Source organism: Colius striatus, chromosome 7 (genome assembly GCF_028858725.1).
Source record: "Colius striatus isolate bColStr4 chromosome 7, bColStr4.1.hap1, whole genome shotgun sequence".
NCBI lineage: Eukaryota > Metazoa > Chordata > Aves > Coliiformes > Coliidae > Colius > Colius striatus.
The window spans coordinates 13430621-13456378 of NC_084765.1; the positions used below are offsets into that span (position 1 = coordinate 13430621).

At 37.5% G+C, this 25758-nt stretch overlaps 1 protein-coding gene across 11 annotated transcripts in view; it reads right to left on the reverse strand.

Annotated features, from left to right (window-relative positions):
• SOX6 (SRY-box transcription factor 6) overlaps positions 1-25758 on the reverse strand; it is a 366925-nt gene that overhangs the window by 126611 nt on the left and 214556 nt on the right. For all 11 annotated transcript variants that reach the window (XM_062000290.1, XM_062000283.1, XM_062000284.1 and 8 more), the window contains 2 exons: positions 21142-21314; positions 17934-18002 (listed from right to left, as the gene is read on the reverse strand). In XM_062000290.1, the coding sequence (XP_061856274.1) occupies positions 17934-18002; positions 21142-21314 (242 nt within the window). The remainder of the gene's footprint in view (positions 1-17933; positions 18003-21141; positions 21315-25758) is intronic.

Below are 25758 nucleotides of genomic sequence, written 5' to 3' on the forward strand. Positions count from 1 at the left end.
ATTAAAAAATTAAGTATAAAATTACGCTACAAAGTTACATGACAAAGAAACCATGTGAGGATAGACAAAATATTCCTTAGTTTACCAACCTAGCCTTGGAAAAATTAAGTCTTCCAAAGCTAAGTGTATAGCTTTTGATACGAAACTGCCTAAATATCAACCACCAACACCATTCTAGAAAAAAGCAAAACAAAAAAAACCCCTCAAGATCCAAACCAAACAAAAAAAAAAATATTAAAAAAACCACAAAACAATACAAACCATAAAATGTAACATAATCCAACACTAAAAAAAAATGCCAACATAAAACATGTATGAAGGGTCAAATTATAAAAAGACATATCTATAACATTAGATAGTAAGTAATCTCACAAAGATTTCGTAGGACCTATGCCAAAGAGGTAATGTCTAATAATACCTGTACAAACTATATAACGTTGGAAGCAACATTCTATTAGATGCATCAGTTTCAATTTTTCTAAATTTTAACCCTTTCACCTTCAAAAGCTAATGTCAATCATAAAAAAAAAAAAAAAAAGCAAGCTGCTTCTACTGTGATCACTCTATGATTGCTACTGTTGTCCCAGTTTTCTTAAATGTACGTGCTTTGTGACCTGGGCTGCAAACTTTGATGCCACACATACAAAAGCCTTCTCCTATGCCATGTTGAAGCCTGTTCAGCCCACAATCCCAAAGAGCAATGGGAGAGCGCTGTTTTCCACCTATTTGGATTCTGACTGTAAGAGGATTGGCATGCTTTGAATGAGAAGAACCAAATGGGCTGTCTGTTTCACAAGAACTTTCTTGTTTGTTTCAGAATTGGAAGTAAGTCTGAAACTATGTGTTTTTTCTTGAATAAGTGGTTTGCTAATGGTAACAACATTTTCAAACCTGTTCACAGAATCACAGAATCTTAAGAGCTGGAAGGGACCTTGAAACATACCATCTAGTCCAACTCCCCTGCCAGAGCAGGACCACCCAGAGCAGGTCGCACAGGAACTTGTCCAAGTGAGTTTTGAAAGTCTCCAGAGGAGACTCTACAATCCATCTGTGCAGCCCATTCCACTGCCCTGTCACCTTCACAGTAAAGAAGATTTTCCTTATGATTCTTTGAAACTTCTTATGTTCCAGCTTGTACCCATTGCCTCTTACCCTCTCATTTGACATCACTGAGAACAGCCTGGCTCCATCCTCCTGACACTTGTCCATTACATATTTGTAAACATTAATGAAGTCACCTCAGTCTCCTCCAAACTAAAGAGCCCCAGCTCCCTCAGCCTTTCATCATAAGGGAGATGCTTCACTCCATCACCTTTGCAGCCCTGCACTCAACTCTCTCCAGTAGCTCCTTGTCCTTCTTGAACTAAGGGGCCCAGAACTGATCATTAAAGTGGCTCATCTTTCTCTGAAGGTAACAGAGTTTTGTCAACACTGTCCAAAGAAAATAACTGTTTTCCACACTTAAAAAAAAAAAAATATTACATCACTCATCACTCTGTCAAATGACTGGCCTGTTCTCCACAGAGAGTGCCAACTGCCAATAAGACAGGAGTGACCCAAGCCCAACATTTGAAAACAGGGAGGAAAATCCTACTTCTTGCATGGAACAGTGTCATTACTTGAAAGGCACCATAAAGGTCTGCTGGGTCTAAACACGTATTTAAATATATAGTGAGAGGCTTATAAAAAGCAAACCACGCTAGACATGTAATTAAGTTAATATTAATGTGCTTTACATATACTGAACTATTTATCTGGACAATATTAATTACCATATTTACATGAATTAAGTAAGCACCGAGGACACCTGCTGCTACTATCTGTATGTGAGACAAGGAAAAACTAAGAAAGATGAACACATAGAAGCAACATCTCCGCATCTTTTGGAAAAAAATCTTTCCATGACTTTAAGAAATGCTGATATTCAATACAGGCTCAAAATAAAATGAACATACCTCTTAGGTTTTGGTGAGCAGGACCTTTAAAATGGCTATTTCGCAAAGAGAACCAACATCTTTCTCATTTTAATGTATGTTTATGTAAAATAAAAGTGGCAGTGCTGTGTTAATAAACCTTGCTTAGGAAAAAAAAAAAAAACCAACACACACAGTTGCTGAACTATGGTAAGTAATTAGCCCCTTAACATCCCCTTTCTCCAGCAATGCTTCCTCCTGAGCTGGCTCTTTTAAAGAGCTCCAGTCCTGGCTGCCTTTGTTGAGCTTGGAAATTGTGCACATATGAGAGAAATTAAGCCCTCATTTAACAGGGACACATGCCTGTCAAGTCCAGAGGAACAAAGGCTGGTCCCTGGGGGCTACTCAGCTCCCTGAGGCTGCCACTCATTCTGTTAGCAATGCTTACCCTTTACAGATTGTGTATAAAACCCAATAAATCATTTCATCTGCTCTGGTTAATATACACATGAGGCTGGGACTTTCTTCAAAGCATTTTTTTCTTTTCCTTGCCACACCATTCATTTATTAAGAGGTGACCTATGTTTGCTAGAGTGTAGTCAGGTTCTTATCTTTATGTAATACCATTAATGTCTGAGAAGTAAACCTGAAACATGTACTGTCATAAATAAAGATATTTGATACTACATCTATTTCACACAGGAAATGTTTTATTATTCTTTAATGGTCAATAATCATCAGTATCTATTGTATCAGTATCTAATGTATAAATTAATAGTATATTCTATTCCTCCTAAATTTACATCTGAAATATATACATATTTCAACTGATAGTAAAACAACTGGGTAAAGAAAATGACAGATGTGTAGCCTCACCTAGGTAAAGAGTCTTTACACAATTAAAACAAACCAAATAGGAAAGTAATATAATGAAGAAGTTATTTTAGCTTTTTTCTTTACAACAAAGATACATCTATAGTACCCTGGATGAAACAAAAGAAAAAGGACCATGATAAAACAAACAAGTCAATTGCAGAAAGTGGTAACTGAAGTAATCATATGCAAGACAAAAATACTCATCCACAATATAGCAGCTACCTCCAAGCTTTATATGGTGGATGGGCACAATTATCCCCAAATATAAATGTACACACAGAGCAGAGGTATATCTTACAAAAAAAGCTAAATTAAGCTCTTTCATTTCCAAATGAGCTTTTTGTATTTCTAAAAAGGCCTAGTTCTGTACTTCTAGTATTAGACTGACATGAGTGGAGAGAACATGAACAGCATCTGAGGAAATTACACCCTGCACTGCATTCAATGAAGCAAAACTCTCACTAAGTTGAGCTTGAGTTTTTCCTTATGCTTGAGAGTAGGATTAAGGCAATGAAGACAAGTTAGTGGCGTAGAATAAAAACAAATTAAAGAGCAGAATTGTATCTTGTTTCCCTAAAACAGTGGAAGCAATATTTCAATGCCTGCTATTAACAGAGTACTTTGTTTTGTCCATTCTGCCATTTTTAGCTAACACATTAAAAGCATGCCATTTCCCAAGCAGCAACTTTATGCTTTGTATTGAAAATCACAAAATAAAGAGGACTGACTTTTCTGACAGCTTTAATCCTTATGATACTGGGAGCCCAAGTAAAAAGAAACTGGAATAGCATGGCGTTTTCCCTGCTCAGCAGGCAGAAAAAAAGCAGTTCTGGATTTGATAAGTAAAACCAGATATAGTCGATGGTTACATGCTAAAGCCTTGCAATTAATGGGAAACATCAACAGTTCAACGAACTCGCATATCAGTGGGGTCTTTAAGAAGACTTTTCCTCCATCTTGTTAAAAACTCATCTGCTGTACAACAGTCATGACTTTTTTTTGTGTAAAGAATTATGTGTGCTGCACTATCATCAGAGGAGAAACGAGATGTGACATGAAGACTCCATGTCCTATTTATATATTTTTTAAAACTCTTTGTGTTGTTATTATTGATATTTTTCACTGCAGTTTTGTGTCCACATAGCAACAAAAATGCCTGACAGGATCATGATCTCAATATGAGATGCTTTACAAATATGAAGATGTGACTCCTTGTCCTGAAAGAACTGCCAGTCAAAAGAAACTATTGCAATAGTAATATTCATCCTAGTTAAAAACAGCAACCACAGTTAAAAAAATGTCCAAACTTAGACTACTGTCAAAGGCTGCAATTCAGTGTATATTAAAACCAAGATATTAACAAATAATTACAAAAATGCATAAGTACAGAAAATGCATTTCTGAATAAGTGAGCAGAAATATAAATGGTAAGGAGACTGGATGTGCTATGCAGTTGTAAGAGTCAGGGATGATTTTGTAAGTATAAGTAAGCCCTTAGCAGTTCAAATGAGTTTGTCATAAAAGTAGTTGTCATTCTGGAAAGAGGCTGATTAAATCTAATTTGTGTAAGGATTGTAGCTAAAATCAAATCCCTCGTCCAAGAATCAGAAAATAAACTTTCATTTCAGCAGAATTTCTTTACTTCCTCAATACCTGGTTAATAGAAGTTCTATTTCTAGAGTAGTAGGCATTACCCAGGCTGTTTTTTCCTCTTGAGCAAAAATCATCAGAAAATCTGAGACACTTTATCCACCTACGCTTTACAGATCAAAATGCACAAGGTTGCCGTGAAAGCAAGGGAGAATATGCAAAGGTGTTATACACTATGTATGCCACTGACATAATACTTTAATAGGATATGCTGTAATTTCCTGCAATTAATATCTTAGTAGAGCTATAAAGGCCTTTTTTCCAAAATTATAACATTGCGTTTACTACACTGAAATTAATGTTGTGTCAACCTTTCCATTATAAGCCCCTTTTTTTTTTGCAGTTTTATAACTTGTCTGTAAAAATATGCTCTGGCCTAAAATGTGGCGTGCAAGTTGTCCATTTAGAAGCAGACATTTTGCTTAAATAAGAAACGTTATTTAATGGTTGTTTCAAGCAAGTCTTTCGAAAGCCCTACAAAATGTGTGAGGGACTGCCAAGTAATCTAGGCATTCTTCAAACCAACAGTTTTCTGTCCACAATAATACACAGTTCAAAGAATACTTCGTAGCCATGGAAGTTGCCCCCCATCTGGAAGGAAAATGCATGGATTTATGAAACCACAAATTTCTCCAATTGAGGGTAGTCTCTCCACTTGCCTCTTTCTGTATGACAATGGCTATACTTCTGGTCAGCGGCTTGACCACATGGGAGACTCAAACTAGCTGAAATGGTTTTCATTTGAGGAAGGGGAGTGGGTGAACAAATATTTCAGTCTGTCTGAAGTGGATCCACTCTGGCTAAAAGCTCTGAGTAAATTAAGGCAAATGATAAGCTGACAGAAAGTCTAGATAGAAAAGATGATCAAGATGTTAGAGAACCATCTTATGAATCCTGAAACCACAGATTTCAGGTCTGTCAAATTTCATATAAGAACTAGATCGATTCACTTAGGAAATTTAACTTAGGTGCTTAAATTAGGAACCTCGTTGTCTAATCAACAGAAGGTAATTCACAGCACCTGGACTGCTTTATATATGGAGCCGAAAGTCCTAATTCAGTCATCCAAATTAGATCTAAAATTAGATGCTCCCAAATATCTATATGGTGGGTTTTTTCTGCCTCAAAAGAGTGTTGTGAGGATAATACACTTCAGCTTATGAGACACTCAGATATGCAGTTACAGAGGAGATGAGTATCCTGAAAATATATAATCAATAAAATTCAATGACACGGAAAAGGCAAAGCTAGAAATGTGACAGTAGAGTTCATATAGATCACTCTTTGACAGAGCAACAAACAAGTTCCATACCTTCTATTCTGAGAAAAGTTTGTTTCTATATTTATACTGTATAAATTGCTTTGTCAAATAAGGAATTTCAGTCTGTGCTTAGGCCATTAGGTATATATTGCACTATCGGCTTTATTTTGTTACCTGTAGCAAGTACCTACACTACTCATTTATCTATCTTTTCTGTATTTTAAACTAACTGTATGTTCCTCTAACTGATTAATCTCTCAATTACAGAATAAAAATTACTAATAAGTTACTTTAAAACAAAGTTCCCTAATTCAGAAGGGTGCTTCTATGCTGTGGGGTGTGATGTGTCACAAGATGGATTTCACACTTCACCATCAACTGTGAATTTCTTTGCTTTTATTATTTGGTGTTACAACTTTAATGTTTTTTTAACATACTGTCATTTTGGACAAGTAAGCAAGATTAATTCAGCATTTCATAATTCACCATTGTATAGCATTTACATCATTTATTTTCTTTTTTTTTGAATGATTACAAACTTCAATTTAAAATTAATAACATTTTGTGGGAGTTACTGCATGTGAATTAAGTGTGGTGATGTCAACACATCCCTCTGGAATTTAAAAGATATTTCACTGTGTTATATCATGTGCCGCACAGTATATCAATTTTTATTTCCCATCCCTCAAGTATGGAATGCACACTGTGTAACTTCTTAGATTCTCAATATAGACATAATTTACCCAAGCTGTGCAAATACCCAACTAGTTGAAGATGATATATACAAGATTTATATAAAAGACTAGTTCTTTCAAACAAGCAGAAGTCTTGCATACAATATAAGCCACTATATCGTCTAATTATTGGGTAAGAGAGGGTTCTAATGTAGCAGACAAAAGGAAAGAGGCTGCAAATAGAAACCAACTTTTCCTTACTTTAACTATAACTTTTAAATTAGGCAGCTGAATTCCATGAAAGGCCATTCACCTTTCCTTAAAAGCTCTGCTTTGACTTTTTTGCAAGTGTCTGGATTATCTGGTTGCTAAGAAGCAACAGAGAATATTAGAAATATTCATTCGCTTTCCGGTTACATATGCCATCAAATGTACACCAAATGTTAAACAGCCTCTGGTTTGCTCATTTATAGGTTTACGCATTAATACTACTTTCTTTATGAGAATTGATACTTTTTTTAATGTATTCAGAGGAGCAGGAGGAACTGGAGATGTGGGTGCAGATGCAGGGCTGCGACCACAATGCATGTCACAGAGACGTGGTGGGACAGCTGCCATGACTGGAGCACAGCCATGGAGGGTTATGTATTGTTCAGGAAAGACAGACTGACAAGGCGTGGAGGTGGAGTTGCTCTCTATGTGAGGGAGCAATTAATGTGTTCTGAACTGTGCCTGGGTGGGGATGAGGAGTGGGTAGCGTGCTTCTGGGTAAAAATTAATGGCCAGGGCAAGGCAGGTGATATTGTTGTAGGAGTCCGCTACAGGCCACCTGATCAGGAGGAGGATGTGGATGAGGCCTTCTACGAACAGCTGAGAGTTGCCTCACAATCACAGTCCCTGGTCCTCGTGGGGGACTTCAACTACCCTGATATTTGCTGGGACAGCCACACAGCCAAGCACACACAGTCCAGGAGGTTCCTACAGATTGTTGACGACAACTTCCTGTCGCAGATGATCGAGGAACCAACAAGGAGGGGTGTGCTGCTGGACCTGGTAGTGACAAATAAAGAGGGCCTGGTTGGGGATGTGAAGGTTGGAGGCAACCTCAGCTGCAGTGACCATGAGATGGTAGAGTTCAAGATCTTGTGTGGAAGAGGCAGAACACAAAACAGGACAGTGACCCTGGATTTCAGGCGAGCCAACTTTGGCCTCTTCAAAGATCTACTTGGACAGATCTCATGGGATATTATTCTAGATGGTAGAAGTGCCAATAAGAGGTGGTCAGTCTTCAAGCAGCACTTCCTCCAAGCCCAGGATCAGTGTGTCCCAATGTGCAAGAAAGGAGGAAAAGGAGGTAGGAGGCCTCTATGGATGAGCAAGGATCTGCTGGGACAACTCAGGCAGAAAGCAGCCATCTATGAGAGGTGGAAAAAAGGGGCTGCCTTCTTGGAAAGAGTATAGGAACATTGCCAGGGCATGCAGGGCTGCAACTAGGAAGGCTAGAGCCCTTCTAGAATTAAATTTAGCCAGGGATGTTAAGGACAGGAATAAGGCATTTTTCAAGTACATCAGCAGCAGAAGGATGGCAAGGGGGAATGTGGGCCCGCTGCTGAACACTGAGGGTGTCCTGGTGTCTGAGGATGCACAGAAGGCCAAAGTACTGAATGCCTTCTTTGCTTCAGTCTTTATGGCCAAGGCTGACCCTTGGGAAGCCCAGTCCGGCAAGGATAACAGGATGGCCAGGACAGCAGAGGACTTGCCCTGGGTGGAAGAGGAAGAGGTTAAAGACTTGTTGGCCAAGCTTAATGCTCATAAGTCAATGGGTCCTGATGGGATGCATCCTAGAGTGCTGAAGGAGATGGCTGATATGATTGCTAAGCCTCTCTCCATCATTTTTGAACAATCATGGGGGAAAGGTGAGGTGCCTGAGGACTGGAGAAAGCCCAATGTCACGCCAGTCTTCAAAAAGGGCAAGAAGGACCATCCAGGAAACTACAGGCTAGTCAGCCTCACCTCCATCCCTGCAAAGGTGATAGAACAACTCATTCTGAATGTTATCACTGAATATTTGAAGGATAACATGGTTATCAAGGGGAGTCAACATGGCTTCACCAAGGGAAAATCCTGTTTGACCAACCTCATATCCTTCTATGAGTGCATAATCAGCTGGCTAGATGAGGGGAGAGCAGCAGATGTCATCTACCTTGACTTCAGCAAGGTTTTTGACACTATCTCCCATAACATCCTCATCAGAAAGCTCAAGCAGTGTGGCTTGGATGAGTGGACAGTGAGGTGGATCGAGAGCTGGCTGAATGACAGAGCCCAGAGGCTGATGATCAATGGCACAGAGTCGAGTTGGAGGCCTGTGGCCAGTGGAGTTCCACAGGGATCGATTCTGGGGCCAGTCTTGTTCAGCATCTTCATCAACAACCTGGATGAGGGGACAGAGTGTACCCTCAGCAAGTTCCCTGATGACACCAAACTGGGAGGACTGGCTGATTCCCCAGAAGGCTGTGCTGCCATTCAGCGGGATCTCGACCAGCTTGAGAATTGGGCAGAGAGGGACCTCATGAGGTTCAACAAGGACAAATGCAGAGTCCTGCATCTGGGAAGGAACAACCCCCTGCATCAGTACAGGCTGGAGGTCGAACTGCTGAAGAGCAGCTCTGCAGAGAGAGACCTGCGAGTCTTGATTGATAATAAGCTAAATATGAGCCAGCAATGTGCCCTCGTGGCCAAGAAGGCCAATGGCATCCTGGGATGCATCAAGAAGAGTGTGGCCAGCAGGTCGAGGGAGGTTCTTCTCCCTCTCTACTCTGCCCTGGTGAGGCCTCATATGGAGTCCTGTGTCCAGTTCTGGGCTCCTCAGCTCAAGAGGGACAGGGAAGTGCTGGAGAGACTCCAGCGCAGGGCCACCAAGATGATCAGGGGAATGGAACATCTTTCATATGAGGAAAGGCTGTGGGAACTGGGGCTGTTTAGTCTGGAGAAGAGGAGATTGAGGGGAGATCTCATTAATATTTACAAATATCTAAATGGTGGGTGTCAGGAGGTTGGGACATCCCTTTTTTCTATAGTAGCTAGCACCAGGACAAGGGGTAATGGGATGAAGCTGGAACAGAAAAAGTTCCACTTAAATATAAGAAAAAACTATTTCATTGTTCAGGTGAGGGAGCCCTGGCACAGGCTGCCCAGAGGAGTTGTGGAGTCTCCTTCCCTGGAGGTCTTCAAGACCCGCCTGGACATGTTCCTATGTGATCTGATCTAGGTGACCCTGCTTCTGAAGACGGTTGGACTAGATGATCTCTAAAGGCCCCTTCCAACCCCTACCATTCTATGATTCTATGAATGCACTTCTTTCTTGCTGTTGTGATATTAAATAAAGTTTTTATGCTCAAATTGATTCAGTAATACATTTGAATTCTGAAGCATTCTCCCAATTAAAACTAAAAATCATGTTGATTCTTCAGGTCACTTGATAAATTTAAGATTTTAGTGTGAGCTTTAAAAAAACCCACTTTATAATTTAGCCTGTTTATGTGGGGTTGTACTTCACCATCCTCCGAATACCTGCTTCTGCAGGAAGAAATTTTTACTTCTGATATCATCACATTCCAGTCTTGCCTGTCTATCTGAATATCTCTATAAATCAAATCCTTTCAATACTAACATTTATTTACTATTTCCGTTATTCATTATCTCCCAATGAGTGTGTGACTGTGAGCTGGTTTGTTTTTTGGGGTTTTTTTAAAATAAACAATGCAAATCCTCATTGTTTTTCCTCTTAGCCATCACATGGTTGTCAATCACAAAAATCATCACTGAAAAAGTAACTAATTAGAAATGAAAGGCCGATCTCTTAGGCAGTTTCTATCAGTCCTGAGATATGTTTTAATGTAACACTGAAAGAGAGCCTCTTTTTAACAACTACATCTATTTGTCTAATAATGTGAATTACATTCCCTAAAATCCCTGCCTCATTTTTATCTTAGATATTTCAGCACAATACTAATAGTCTTAACTGTTTCCTCATATGAGGTACTCAGTTCTCAAAGCCTACTTATGTGACACTTAGGTATGCAAGTCATCAAATATTGGCTAGTGTTATTCAAGCACGTAAGACTTCACAGGAGCAGCCCTGTTGGTAGACTGCCTGTTGGCTCAATTTCTGTTCCCAGTTATCCATGTTAGTTTGTGTACATGCCACATAGAAAAGAAACTAGTTTTCTGTGCTGGGACAAATAGTGCATTATTCTTGCTTTATTGTAAATACTGCAATATTGCAAAGATTACATTATGCAGATTGATAGAGGAGGTGATGCAGACCTGTACTACCACAGGAACAGGACTAGAGAAGTTCAAAGGGCCATAATCTCTGCTAAGCTCTCTGCGTTTAGAGTGATCCCTTGGCAGTGGTACAGGTGGATAGAAAATATTTGCTTGATCATCTGCTGTTATTCAAGAGCTGGTTATATTCTGCACCTAAATTAACAGAGCTCAAATCTGAGTGCCTTCTGTAAGCAAATACAGCAGGAGGAGTGTTTGGGCTCAATAGAATCAATGAGATTTTAGCCCCTGGCTTTGACAGAAGCATGGGTAGGAACAAGTCCTTAAGCCACTGGCAAGATTGCAACACAGCATGCTCAGAGGGAATGAAGCAGCAGTACTTGAACTGGGGACTATGGATGACTGTGCCTTCGTTTCCAATTTTAAAACACATGTGGCAAAGGAAAAGCGAGAGGGCAGCTACTACCATGTTCTGCACCAACGTGAGCCTGAGAAACAATGACATTTACTTTGGTTTAACTAATTTCCACACATCAGATCATGTTCAACACCCATGTGCCAAAGTCCTATTCTTCAAGTCTGTTGAAATACCACTTTCCGAAACATGTGTGCTAACATTTGGCCAACACTACCACAAGATCATTTTATTAACTTGTAGCTCATTTCATAGACTGCTGCTCATGTTGCTAACATATGCTCTTCTACCATTTACTGCTCTATAATTAGAGAAGTCATATGAAAGAGATACACAAGGCTTAATTTTTGCATTAAATACAATTTGTTTAGACTCGGGTAGGCGAAATAAAGCTATTTAAAAGAAAAACATATAGTGAATGAGAAAACTGCAAGAGAGCTAATTTAACTCTTGAAGGCCACAGTAAAAATTTCTAAAAATCCAACTGCCCACCTCAAGACTATATACAGATTTAAGGATTAAGTCAAATGTCAAATGCAGATTGCTTTCTGCTTTATCAGGATAAACCTTGTTTACAGGGGCTGAGAGCCTCAGAAGCAGAGCAGAAAATAGGTGATCAAGGTGCAAGACCAGACACTTAAGAGTATCACAGGAGGAGTGAATCTTTAGCAGAGCATGTCTTTTTTTGTTAGGTGACCACCATGCTGTCATGACAAAGCATGTTTAGTATGAAAGAGGCTGAAAAAAGAATAGGGAGTATCACTGGCCTATTTTTTAAAGTGTGGGCTCCTCAGAGAAGGTAAGGATCCCACTTCTCTTTCCACACAGCTGACAGAGAAAAACCCAACAGTCAGACACAAAGATGGCTTTTATTGGAAAAACTGGCCTGTAATAGACCTTTTGCTTGAGTAATTATCAATTAAGGGCTTCAGAAGTCACTAACAAGCCACTATGTAATAATAAATAAAATACAAAATATTTGACTTAGATATTTAATGTATTTGTCTTTCCTCCATTAGATCGGTTTCCGCTTTCCCTAAGCAAGTTAGGAACTGGACAGAAGCTGTGATGCTGTGCCTGCAGCAGAACTCTGTGAATCTGAATAAATGGTTTAGTAGCCAGCTACAAGCTAAAGGCACATAACAGCATTTCTCTCTTCCATGTGCACACAACTGCATTACAAAAGGGAATTAAACTTTGATTATTTTAAGACTATTAAAAAAAGAAAAAAGAAAAAAGATACCAATGACACCTGGGAACCAATTCATAAGCTATCTGGAATGTAAGGGAAATGTATCCTTTCTACTGTAAATTAATAAAGTGTAGCTATAGTTTATTAAGCCATCATAATAATTTACATTTTCTACTGCCAGAATCTTGTCTGCTTATAAATTACAGTAGTTATACCTATTCTATAATCCAGAAACATCATTATTAAAATGTTTGATGCAGGCTATAGTGCATCTATCATTACTTGTAAAAGTTAATTAGATTAGATAAAAGAAATAATTAGATTTGCATTTTTATCCTGGTTTTAAACTTCCAAAGAAGATCACAACAGTGTGCCCATGGGCAATTAAAAACAGCATACAGCAGTGAAATATAAAGGCAAAAAAAGGTCTGTTTTTCCTGGTTAATTCATGATTGAAGATACAATTACAAAATATTTTAAGGGTTTGCTGAAGCTGGGGGCTATTCCTAGACTTCTAAGCTTTGTTTGTAACTCTCTCTGTTTCAAGGGAGTATCTGATCTGCGCACCCTGCCAATAGAAGTATCAAATTGCTTTCAATGGCTTTATTTGGTTCTGTTCAGAGCTTGCTGGAAGGGGATCTGTTTCATAATCAATAGCAACAGAAAAAAAAAAACAAAAACAAAAAAAAGGAAAGAAAAAAAAAGGTGAGGGAGAATATTCCCTAGTGCCAGAACAGTAGCATTGCAATTGCCTTTTGCTTGTCAATGTTAAATAGAATTTACAAAGAGAGACAACCTCAGAGAGTGCAACTGAACTGACAATAACTAGATTTCAGCTTGTGCATTTTCAGCAAGCTTTCTGAAAGCAGCTTTAACCTGTCTCCAAAAGGTAATAAATGAAAGGTTTGGCTCTTAAAATTGGAGGTCAGTTACATACTTAATGATGAAGCATATCTTTAAATCTATTTCTACTATTATTATTCTAGCAAAAAATTAATTAACCAGGTCAGGGAGGCTATGAAGGCTAATGTGGAATGTAATTATTTCTGATCTTTAGACATGTACTTCACATAAAGAGATAGTCCTTATTCAGCTCACCAGGTACCTGAATTGTCAGTAGTTAATCATGGATAAGAAGAAGGACTCATTGGTTCAGCCTCTTAAGTTTTAAGTATGATTCAAATTATTCCTATTCAAGGACAGTTTAAATAGTTGTAATTTTTATGTTACTATTCTTTTGCTTGTTTACTATCACACTAATCATGTTCACTCTTTTTGACTGAAACAGAAAATGCATGAACATTAATATGATACTACAACATGAATGAATAGATTAAAACTAGGAAAAAATCTATCAGGAATAATTTCCATTGGCTGAATTAAAACAGAATACTTATGAGAGCAGAGGAAGTAATGGAAATCTTACTGAATCAGACAGAAAACAAAATGCTCTGCAGTGGCATTGAGCCCAGTATAGAGGAAGAACGTGAAGACAATGGACAAAAAGCAGTTTGAATTAGTTGTTGATGTAATACACATTGCCAAGTTTTCACAGAAAACTGAAGCTTTCAGCCACAATTTAGGACTCACTCTAATGAAACCTGCTCACCAGAGGAGGGAAGACCTCAAACTTTCATCTGCCAGAGGGAAATCATGGACCAACATCCTCCAAGCTTCACTGGGAACCAGCCCCCTTCTTCAGCTGGATATGATGGGACTAGAAGCAGTCCCCAAGCCTCATTCTAAAAAGGACTCAGTTCTCACAATGTGGCACAAAATTCACAGGGATTTCAGGGCCTCAAGCAGTTTTCAAGGTTGGAACTTCTCTAGAGATGCAGTCCTTCTCATAGTTCAATATACTCTTACCTTCATGATGTACCACCAAATGCATCTTTTAAACAGCTTTTTCCCCTATCCCCAGATGTTTTTGCTTTTGCAGCATATGCTAAGAGAAGTCCTTGAAATAGTCAACCTGGGGACTGATCTCTGAGCTCTTACTTTCCCTACTGTGTTTTCCCAGCTTTACTTCCACTAAAAACAATGATTTCTCTGCACAGCTTTGCAGCACAAAGAACTTAACTAAGCACCCTAGATTTCCTCCCATTGCTACAGACTCCTCTGTAGAAGAGTGTTTATGAACATTGTGAATATATGAGCTGAAAAGTAATAATATACTTTATTTATTTGAAATTTTTCATTTAATATTTGCAAAACATTTCCTTTGACTTGAGGAATAGGAAATAGTTTGTCAAATTTCAGATAAACAGAGACAGAAGTGAGAAATCTCCAGATTCCCACTCCCTTTAGCCAACAGACAAAACTGCTTTCCCTAACATGTACACTCTGAAAGTAGCATTAGCTTCACTCAAAAAATATGAGATGATTATGCAGAACATTTAATGATCTCAGTACTTTTGAAATACCTATGTTGTTTTCACGTGGTCGACCTAGATAATGTCCTACTTGCTCATAGATTGTTGACAAAGTTTTGGATGTATAACAAGCCTGGAGTAAGGTGCTCCAGCAAATGGTCTTGAACACAAAACAAAGCCAACCAAGGGAAATAAGATGTTAAAATGATTGAATAAACAAATAACATACAAGACAATGTAAATAATAGATACTAAATAAAGAAAATTCTCAGGAAATCAACCTAGTAGATGGTCCAGGAAAACATGTGTTTAATATGGATTCTTTCCACTTTTATATGAGGTTGACAGAAACCTTGCAAGCCCCACCTAAAGTAATTTCTGATTGTTTAAACGATTAAATAAACTGGATTCACTTATTCACGGAAATTATTGTTTAACAATTAACACTGTACATCAGAAGATGAGTGGAACACTGTGTCTCATGACGGAATATTGCATCAGCAATGCCCTACTCCTGCATCCTAGAGAACGTACTGTACTTATTTCAAGTAGCTGTGCCATGAATAAGCCTGTGCCCAGATGGAACTGGCACCTGTGCTACTTATATTTTGTAATCTCTTCTCAGGGGGAGGGTCAGGGAAGAGTACTATTGTTTTTTCCAGGCACACAAAGTATAGATAAGAATCCACACCACTTTATGTAAATAATTGCTATTTCCTGAAAAAGGTTGCTTGTGAGTATCTTTAAATAAATGCATCTTCTGAATAAAATCAAGTTATTTGGGACACAGTTCCAAATCCTACCAAGCCCAAAAACTAAACTGAGAATGGAAACGTTTATTAGAAGATAATTTTTTTTCCCCTCAATCCATAGAGAACGTGATTCACTTCATCTCACTTCAGGTCTCTACATGGTAGGCATCTGCATACACATCCTTTATAGAGAGAAAAAGCCATTTTAGAGGACAATTCTGCTACATTTTAAATGACTAGTTTAGGACAAGATGAATTGCATTCTAAAACTATTCACTTTGCTTTTTTCTGTTCACTCTAAAAACAATCTGGATAATTAACTGAGACGGAGTTACTCAGTACACTGCAGTTACTTTTGATATGATGAATTCCACCTAGTCACGAGCGTGACTTCAACATCAGTATTGAGGTTTCCTAGGAAGATGTTGGGAGACCTGGGAGAACCAGCACAGCACTATACCTCTCACCTGCATCCTGGTTTACTTCCATCCAACCTATAGTCCCTTACAGAGTTACAAATCTCCATGAACTGCAACAGTCATAATCAATTCAATAGTAACAAACCCATTACAAATTGCAGAGGCAACTTAGCAATTAACTTCTCTCCCAAGTAACTCCTGTCTAGCAAATCTCATCATGAAATTAAGAAAGAATAAGCAAAGAACCATTATTTGGGTCACAAGCATTTGGACCATGTTTACCATAAGAAAAAAATCTTCTAAGAAACTTTTTTTTAGTAATCTCTTGCTAAGATCAATGTCTCTTTGAGATGGCATCTGTCCAACGTGCTTAGTGTTTCACACTGGAGTATATAATGTTCTTTCATCAATGAGATGCCCAACACACTACCAATCTGGCCAACAAGCTGAGAGAGGAAACAGTTCTCACTGCCTCAAATACACTGATTAGATACATGTAAATATAAAAATAAATAAAGAGATCAAAATACCAAGGAATTAAAGAATAACAGTAGCTTATACTGGCAAGAATTTTGAAACAAATATAGAGAAGGATCACCAAGTAATAACTTATCTCACAAAAGCAGAACAATCGTTAAAACGCTTTTGTCTAGAAAAGGATGGGAAAGAAAACTTGTGGAGAGTTCATCACTCCTTAAGAAAAAAATTAAGAGTGAAAAAGAAAACGACCCTGCAACCTATTCTAAAGTGAACCTGGAAGCTATTCTAAGATCACATTATGCCAGAGTCAGTGAAAGGGTAAGCTACTGGAAAGTATTGAGCAAACTGAAACACGAAGTACCTTTAAACTTTTTATTACAGATGGGGATACTTCTGAGTAAAACATATCCATATTCTCCAAATAGGAACAAAAAATACTTGTTCATGATTCCTCTTTCTAGGTCCTATTTTGTAAATGAATTTTTTAAATTAGAAATTTCTCAAGTGAATAACTCTTCTATTAAGCGGACTCAGTTATATTTCCTTCTCAGCTTTTATAACAAGTAAAGATTTTTCTGAAGACAGATTTGACTCTTAGAGAAAATGGTATATATTTTTCCCTTCACTATTCTTACGTTTCTTCCATTCTTTATGTACACGTAATATGAAGATGTAGATTTCCAACAGGCAACGACAATAATGGCACCTTAAAATTCAATTGTCTCTCTCATCTCAGGTATCAACACATTTATACATGTTAATTAAACTCCTTAAAGTGTAGCTGAAACCACACTACTATATTTTCAAAAGCATTTGCAAGTATTTCTTTGCGATGAGAAAAGGAACAACTTCAGTTTTAGTGTCTAATAACATGGCAATCAGATGATTAAGGAAAAACTTGGTAGTTCAATCTTATAAGAAATGATTAGCAGCACAATCATCTGTCAGATCAAACTGAAATATTTAAATTAAAGAACAGGTTTTCAAACCAAGTGGTAGTCAGAGAAGGTAATAGTCACATGTCAACAATATCTTTACCTACATGTCACTCCCTACCCACATACATTCACATAAAATTAAACCAGGTTCTGAGTAAAATTACAGATAATTGAATACCCCCAGAATGCTCCCAGACACACAAAAGTACAGTGACTCCAAAGGTGCATGGGACACATACATGTGGGTCTTTGTACATGAGCAGACTGGTCTCAGGGACTTAGTACTGTCTCAACGTCTATTATCGTATTCTATAGCTGTTTGGTTTAGTTAAGGAAAGAGAAAACATTTTTCTAACCTTGTAAAGCCAGTTTTGCCTTTGTAGAATAAGGAATTCTATTAACAATGATTGAGACTCTGGTTTTACTTCAAACAATAGAAGTCAAACTGATAGCAGATTTCAGAATTAAAGTACAAGATTTAAGAAATAATACATAACTTTCTGAAGAAAACTCTGCTTCTCAAAGAAAAACTCTTTCCATCAAAAAGATGTTTGATAATAATTTTCTAAGACACAAACTTTCTCCCTAAAAAGCATTTTTACTGACGCTTGTTAGTAAAGCAAGTGGCTGTTTTATTTTAGATCCTTCACTCTCCATAAATGGAATTTAAGTATAATCCAAAGAGAGCAATAAAACACACTGACCTGAATTTGCTGCTGCAGTAGATTGATTTTGTGCTGCTGTTGCAGAAGTTGCTGCTGTTGTCTTGCAATCTATTAGAAATAAAATTTCCATTAAATTAAAACATTAATATTGAAGTTTCAATATTATTGAGTGAAAAATATCTTATTAGTTATTCTTTACTGTATTTTTATTAAGCATCATTTACTTTTTAAGAAATGGACATCTCAGAGGTATCTGTAACAAACATTTTAAATTTAAATGCAGCATAAATTCTAGTTAGTCTGTAAGAAATCTGTATTTCAAGCACTTAGGCCTCAACTCTGTAAAGCACAGAAACATGGGTTTAGCTTTGTGCATGTGAATAATCTCATCACTATTCAACAAAGCATTTAAGCCTGTGGTGATCTTTGACTATGATGCATTACTGTTAACTACAATGGGAATGAAACACATGCTTAAAATTAAGTGCTTTGCTGAATGGGGATGGGATTACTTAGGTGCTTAAGGTTAAACACACATTTTCCTGCTTTGCTGAACTGGAGCCTTAGCTAGTATTTATAGATGTTTCACTATTCAGCACAAGCTCCTAGGGCAAGCTTCTCTAACTTCATTCACAATCAGCAGCATATTACTTCTCTTCTAAATCTTGAAGTCGTCCTTGGAACTACTCAAGGAAGTAGGGTTTCATTCTGAGTAAAAGCAGTACCTTGTTGCTCAGTAACTCATCCTCAACACAACCCTGTGAAATATGTACATATTATTACCCTCATTTGGTAGATTCAGTAAGGGATCTGAGGGTAAAGGTTCATTCTATCCCTATAGAGAGAATTAAATGTTGAAGGCAGGGAAAACTAAGAGACTAACAGGAGAGAATCTGAGACAAACATCCTACCCATCCGCTCCCGCTTCCCACAAACCATCCAAAATAAGCATGGAAGAGAAGAAGGGAAATAGGACTCTGTCCTCAGACTGCAAGGTTGCTCCCTGCAATGGGTAACATGGATTGCCACTATCGGGGGTCAATAGGAGGGGAGCTGGGGGAACAGCTGGAGATCCACTTTAGAAGGGTCACTGTGCAGCAGACTGAAACAAAGACAAGGCTTGAGCTTCCTGAAAACCTCAGCACTTCTGCTACCTTCATTTATAAAGTATGATTTTTTCTCCTGTAAATACTTATTTAGATCAGGGGAACCAGACAATACAGCAAGAAGTCTTGCATAGGGTGTCAGAGACAAATTGAGATTTACGTGATTCTGGTCTGGATCAAGACAAAGCGCCACACAGAAAGGGAATCAAGTAATTGTCACAGCTCCCTACACTGATGCTTGTAAGAAGGTTCAGACTCCTTTTTATGTGCCTGGTGTTCAGACATTTCTGGAAAATTCTCCCAGTAAAGTCAATAAAAATATGGTGAATGAAGACTGAAGAAGCAGGCCCCAGTCTGCTAGGGAAAAACATAGTTCAAACAGAGCTAGCAGTCTGCGTGCCCAGGGAACATAGAGGTGCTTCCTAGGACCTCAAGCTATCTTGTATCAGATGAGTGGTCAGCAGTAGTATCCACGCTTGGAAAAGTAACCCTAATAGTATAGAGAACTCCATGCTACAGAGAATATTTAAAACCTTTATGAGTGCTTGAGTTATTAGTTTTTATAAGAAACACACCAATTGGGCTATTCTGTGTTAAAAGTATGGTGCTTGTCACTAATGATAAGCTCTGTCAGGTTTTTGTGCACATTGTTCCTGCTGCTAAAAATCTCAGTGACAGTAATATAAATATTATCACGATACTCAGCCTCAGAAATTAATTATTTGTAATTTCACATTGAAATCAGATGCCACATGGAGATGCATCATGGGTCATTCTTTTTGAGTGCTGTGTCTTTTTTCACAGATGCACAATATCCTATGTCCAGAATTGTTTGGAGCTGCTGGTGACCTGGCTGCTACTTAACATGGTAAGCTATACCCAAGACAGGGATGTTTACATGTGCAAAGGCACTGATCAGTCAGAGTTCAGACTGTTTGTGAGAAGCTTTTTTGTACCTGTATGCACAATATAGTAGCATTTGAATTGGGATTTCCAAATGAAAACCAGAAATATACCATGCAGCATCTATAGTATATGGAAGCATGTCAGTGGTTCCTCTTAGATGATAGAATATGTGTCCAAGGCCCCACAATGCAATTATCTTAGCATACTCTTGATGTATAGGCTTGACACAGTAAAGTAGGGTACACAAGCACCATGTGGCTCAAATTCTGAATTTTATTTGCCTATCGGTTGAGCTACATGCTCGCTTCATTGAGCATGACAACCTAGTTTTAAGTGTCATTTAATTTTCATTTTGAAATATAATTACAAAGTGTTCACTGTAAGATATCACTCGTCTGCAAATGTGTCAAGATTAATTTGTGCTAGCTTATTCACAAGTGTCAATAGTTAATTACTGTGTCATCTCTGGATGGCTAAATGACATTCTAACTTCTGATTTTTTACAGTGTTCCTTTATGTTATTTTCCATTAGGGGATGAGTCCATATTCCTACATGTGGGCAAATACTCAAGCACATAAAATACCAGACATCACAACTCATTAAAATCAACAGAGCATATATTGCTGTATATATCCTATAAAATAGGTTTAACTGAAAAGATAATTCTAGTAATAATGTCAGATTCCTAAAAACCACACATTAATTTGGATCTGTCTGATCTAATGCCTAGGGGACTACTGTGCGGGATCGCTGTTCTTACACTTTGGTACAATGAGAAAAGGATAGCTCTTTGGACAACTACATCTTAAAACAAACAAACAAAACCAAAAAAAGCCCTGAAACACAAACAACAACAACAAAAAAATCTGATTATTAAAGTTTTGAGGATTCTTAAGGGTTTTTGCTCAATTATTTTCTTGTCAAAAGGAGAAAGAGTTACAGTGGTTATAGTCTGGCTTATTTGTAACTCCCAAAATTGCATATCAGTGCAAGAAAGAACTGTGAAATCTTATCAAATGCCATTTATTCTAGGAAATACATTATTTGAATGTCCACATCCACTTTTTTTCTCAGGGTCCTATAATATTTCCTGTTTCTAGTAAAAGATGTAAATCCTCAAGATATTTATTTCTTTTAACAATAAAAAATATGAAACAAAATACTAAGCAGAGAGGTGTTTATGATAAGAATTCTGCATGAAACATTTTCACAGGTTTCTCTCTTGGAACCTCACCTGTTCTTGCTGTTGGCGGGCAAGGTCCATTTGTTGCCGTTGTTTTTCAATTTGTGAAGCTGCCAGCTTTTTCTGTTCATCATGGGCAGCCAGGAGCTGCTCCCGTAAGCTGATCAGCTGGGTGATCATAGTAGAGAGCTGTCGCTCTTTTTCTGCCAGGCTTTCTGGTGTACCTAAATATGCAGGAAAGATGTACTGTAAATACGAGATAGACAATAGTTACCAAGCAATATTCACATAACAAATTGCTGAATCACCAATATGCTTGTTTCAAGTGGCAGCTTGAATATCTATTTTAATAAGAAATCTCAAAAGAATCTAGCACATAGCTTGACTGTGCTCCAAGCAGTGGAGGATATTACAAGAATTGCAGAAAAGATATAGAGTATTCCTTTTTTTTTCCTGACGTATGTAATTAACGATGTACTGTGTGCAAATCCCTATATCTTTTCCATCTAAATCTGTCCAGTGTGAAAATACGCTCACAGTTTATTAGACATAATTTTCATTCCCTTTATATATTTTGTTGTTTTTTCCCCCAAGTATATAAAAATGCTAAAAAACAAAAAATGCATTTCAGTTGAAGAAGTGGTTTAACAGTTTATAGATCATTTCTATAAAATACCAATATGTCTGGTATGTCATTTGGGTAACTGTAAGCTTTGGTTATGGAATGCATACTAAAAGTGAGCTCTACTTGTCCCTAAGAGAAATTACTAACCTGAGAAAATGCCTTAAAATTTCCATTTAACTTTCAAAGTTTTCTCTACAGAGAGCACTTAATTAATATGAAACTACGGTACATTTATTCTTTGCACTAATGATGCTTAATGGCCTGTGTATGGGTAAATTACATGGGCCTCCTAAGTAGAAAGTACAGAGTCCTTTTGCAAATCTAACCAAAAATATCCCATCCTACATATGAACATATCACTGTCACAAAGAGCAATGTCAGCTCCTATACTTGAGCCACACACTGCACTTCCTTGTGTGAGCAGCTCAGACTCACAACTCTATCAGATTAATGTAATTACAGTAAGGTAGCAGTTCAGGAATATTGGAAGAGCATCTGAAAGAGGTTTACAGTTGGAAGTGGGATAAATGAAGCAATTCTATGTTGTACAGGAGAACTGAGAGTTAGAGAATAAGTGAGCCAAATCAAGAACAAGTCAGATCTGTAATCTAACACAATGATATGAGCAGTGGCACAAAAGAGAGGGTATTTGTATACTTCCTCTCCTCCATTCACAATAGAGGACTGTGATAAAGAAGTCACAGGACTTTTGAAGAGGAAGAAAATATGTGAAGAACAGGACCTGGGAGATAATGGAGAAACTGTCATCAAAATTATGTCTCCACCTTCTTCCCAGGAGTAAGATGAATATCTTCTAGGGAAGAGAAGAAAGAGGTTGACAGATTTCATAAGGAGAGGGAAGACAAAACAGACTCCTGCCAGGCAGGTGACAAACCCAAGATGTTCTACTACTTATATGGTGTTATGATGGGACCAATATTATTCTTAAATAGAATTTCATTTGCAAAGGCAGCATACAAGAAAATCTCTGTCTATAATGGATTTCTATGGAAAAAGAAACTACATGACTTAAGTAATTGATTCTAAACAAAACAAACTCCCAGAAATAAAGGACACTTATTTTTCTGTACATTTCTTAATTACATCTAACAACATAAAGCACTGAAAATACTCAATTTCTTAGCCACTATTAACTATGATAATTTTAAAAGAGTCTGCAACAAACTGAAGTTTCACTACCCTGCAGTGTCAAATCTCAATGCAGTGTATGTGTGACACAGGCCTCTGGAAAAGGAAAAGGTAAGCAACTTCTGTTGTAGTAGAAGTTTTAGAAACAACAATTTTCATAGTCCCAAACAGTATGATGGATGCATGAAGTTACAGCTGAAGGGCACTACTATTCAGACCAACTCGTTACAAAACATTAGTGTGATATGTGTAACTGAATCCATGAAAGAGTTCTGAGCAAAGAGGTGTTTCAAAATAGCAATAACAAAACAAAATTTTGAAAGCTAAGTTAGCCACGTGGCTAGGAAAATGTCTGCACTTGAAGCTACTACTTTGCCAGGATCCATTACCTTGTTCTGAGCGCCACGCTGTTGATATCAGTTCAATCATCTGCAACTTCAGTATACAGTTACCCTAACCCTCTTAAACTGTATTATTCAGTCTTGAAGAACTTGCACCATAAATCAAAGGTTCTTTAGGTGATTTGAATATGTTATTGTATACTGAAAATCATTTTCAAGGATGAAAGATTCCTCTGCCAAGAAAAAAATCTCTCTTACCCATCATGACTAGAAGAGATCAACCACTCCACCTCTTTCAGAAAGCCAATGGAAACCAACTTGCTGCCCCAAATGATACTTATTGTTATCCACTGTCACCTGGGAAACTGGCTTGAGACTTTCACATCTGACAAGCAGCTTTGGTATAGTAACCCAGGACCCTAATGTTACAGTCATAAAACACTTTATACATCCAAAGTAGATATTCATCATCTGCTCCATTTCCATATTATTCTGTATACTAAGTACTTGCTTCATAATAGGAATAGAAAGCTACCATCGCCTGCTAAGGCTACAGAATTTGATTGTTTTGTTAGGATTACTTAGAATCCTTTGATATAGCTGCATTAAATTTATAAGATTTTTTTTTTTTCTGAATTGTACACAAGAGCAGGCAGAAGTTAACTATACTTATTCGGGAACTCACAGTAACCGTTTTCCACTCAAAGAAACACATCTGAAGTGAATGACCCCATTTAAAGTACTCTACTCTTTAATTTGTACAGCACTATGTAATCCAACGACAGAATAGAACTGATGACCACAAAATGTACACTGTGCTCCTGGAAAATAGCTAGACCTCCATGAAGCTGCAAGACACCTAACTGAACGCTGCTCAAGACAAGAAAAAGTGTAAGATGCAGAATGTTGTTGTATGAACAGTGTCAGGGGAGGTATAATTTAATTTCAGAGTGGAAAATCTGAGCCATTATTTTACAGTTTAAATACCAATAAAAAACAACTTGCTCAGAATGCAGACCAGATTGAGCTGATCTGGCTGGGCCAAAAGAGGTCATCAGTAGCTGTGTGCCATCATCATCTGTTTTGCATCCACTTACTGCAGCAAGCAATGAGATTCCTAAACTCATTACCGGTAAATAAACTTCTGCTGCTGAATAAAAAGATCTATAAATAAAATAAAAAATATAGCTATCTGTAAAATGTATTTGCCATAAAAACAGATAAAACAAAAAGCTTAGTGAAAAATATACAGTAAATATGCCAGCTTCCATAAAATATTATATAGTGCAGCTCTCTCTCTTCTAATCCTATTCTCTTACTCCGAAGACAGCAGTGCATTTTTTTTCCATGGGGTCTTCCTTATCCCCAAAACACATCTGTCTTGAGTTTGTCTCAGATTTGTCAGGTGGATCAGTGCTCCCTAGGGCCTGCTCCATCTGAAGTATTTTAATTTGACTAAACACCTGATTTATTTTATCTCTCCGATGAGAAAGGCAGTTTGTCTTAATAGAGCCTGTCAGCCTACAGTCCCATTCACAGCAATTTACAGGCAGCCAGGGATGCTGGAAAAGAAGAGTGCTGTGATTCTGTATTTTATCCTCCTCCAGAAAGCACCTAAAAGCAGCTATTCACTGCTACTGCATGTGGCATTTTAGAACTGAATTAGCTTTTTATTCAAGTAACTACACTTGTTGTGAATAGCTTATCTGTAAAATTGCTACATTCACTACTGATTTTATTAACCTTTGGCTCTATCACAAAATGGTCTTCAGTTAGGAAAGATCTTTAAAATTGACACATTTTTCTTAGGGGCCTTTATTTCAGTGACTTCAGATACATTGAATTTGATCCATTGACTCCCTTTACCAGCAGTATTTAAAATTTTGAGTGTTAGTGGAAAGTCGATAGTGTTTAAGGACCTTTTAAAATGAAAATATAACAATCTCATCAAAATTTCAGAAAAAATAGTTATTATTTTCAATAGTCCTTAGATTATATATTCTTGCCATTGTGATTACATTCATAAGCTGAAAAATCATTTCGGTTTTGCAATGTTTTAATTTTTCTTCATGTGCCTATTGTTTTACTCCTTATTTTTGTATGGACTTGAGCACAAATTGAGCTGACTGAACAGAACTAAGGCATCAAAGAGAACTTATGAGAAATTCTGGTCATAGGTCAATCTAACCAGGAGTGAGAAAACAAAAAGTAGCTATAAATCTGCTGAAAAAGAGAGAGGAGTTCAACTTGTGGTATAAAATTACATTTAGAAAGAATTCTGCTGTGGTAAAAACCTAACTTTTAAAACCAATCACAATACTACACAAAGTGATAGAAAAATCATTGTATATCTTGTGATCCACTTAATAAAAACCATAAACATCATCTTGAACTTTATCTACCTAGGTTTCTTTAAGCATTGCTAAAAAATATTCAAAATGTAGCATTCTTTAAGTATGGGAATATTATGTACCTGTATCAATCTCTAGTTTACCACCTTAAAACACTTCTATTACCTCTATTACATATTCAGTCTATATGCAGATGTAGCTG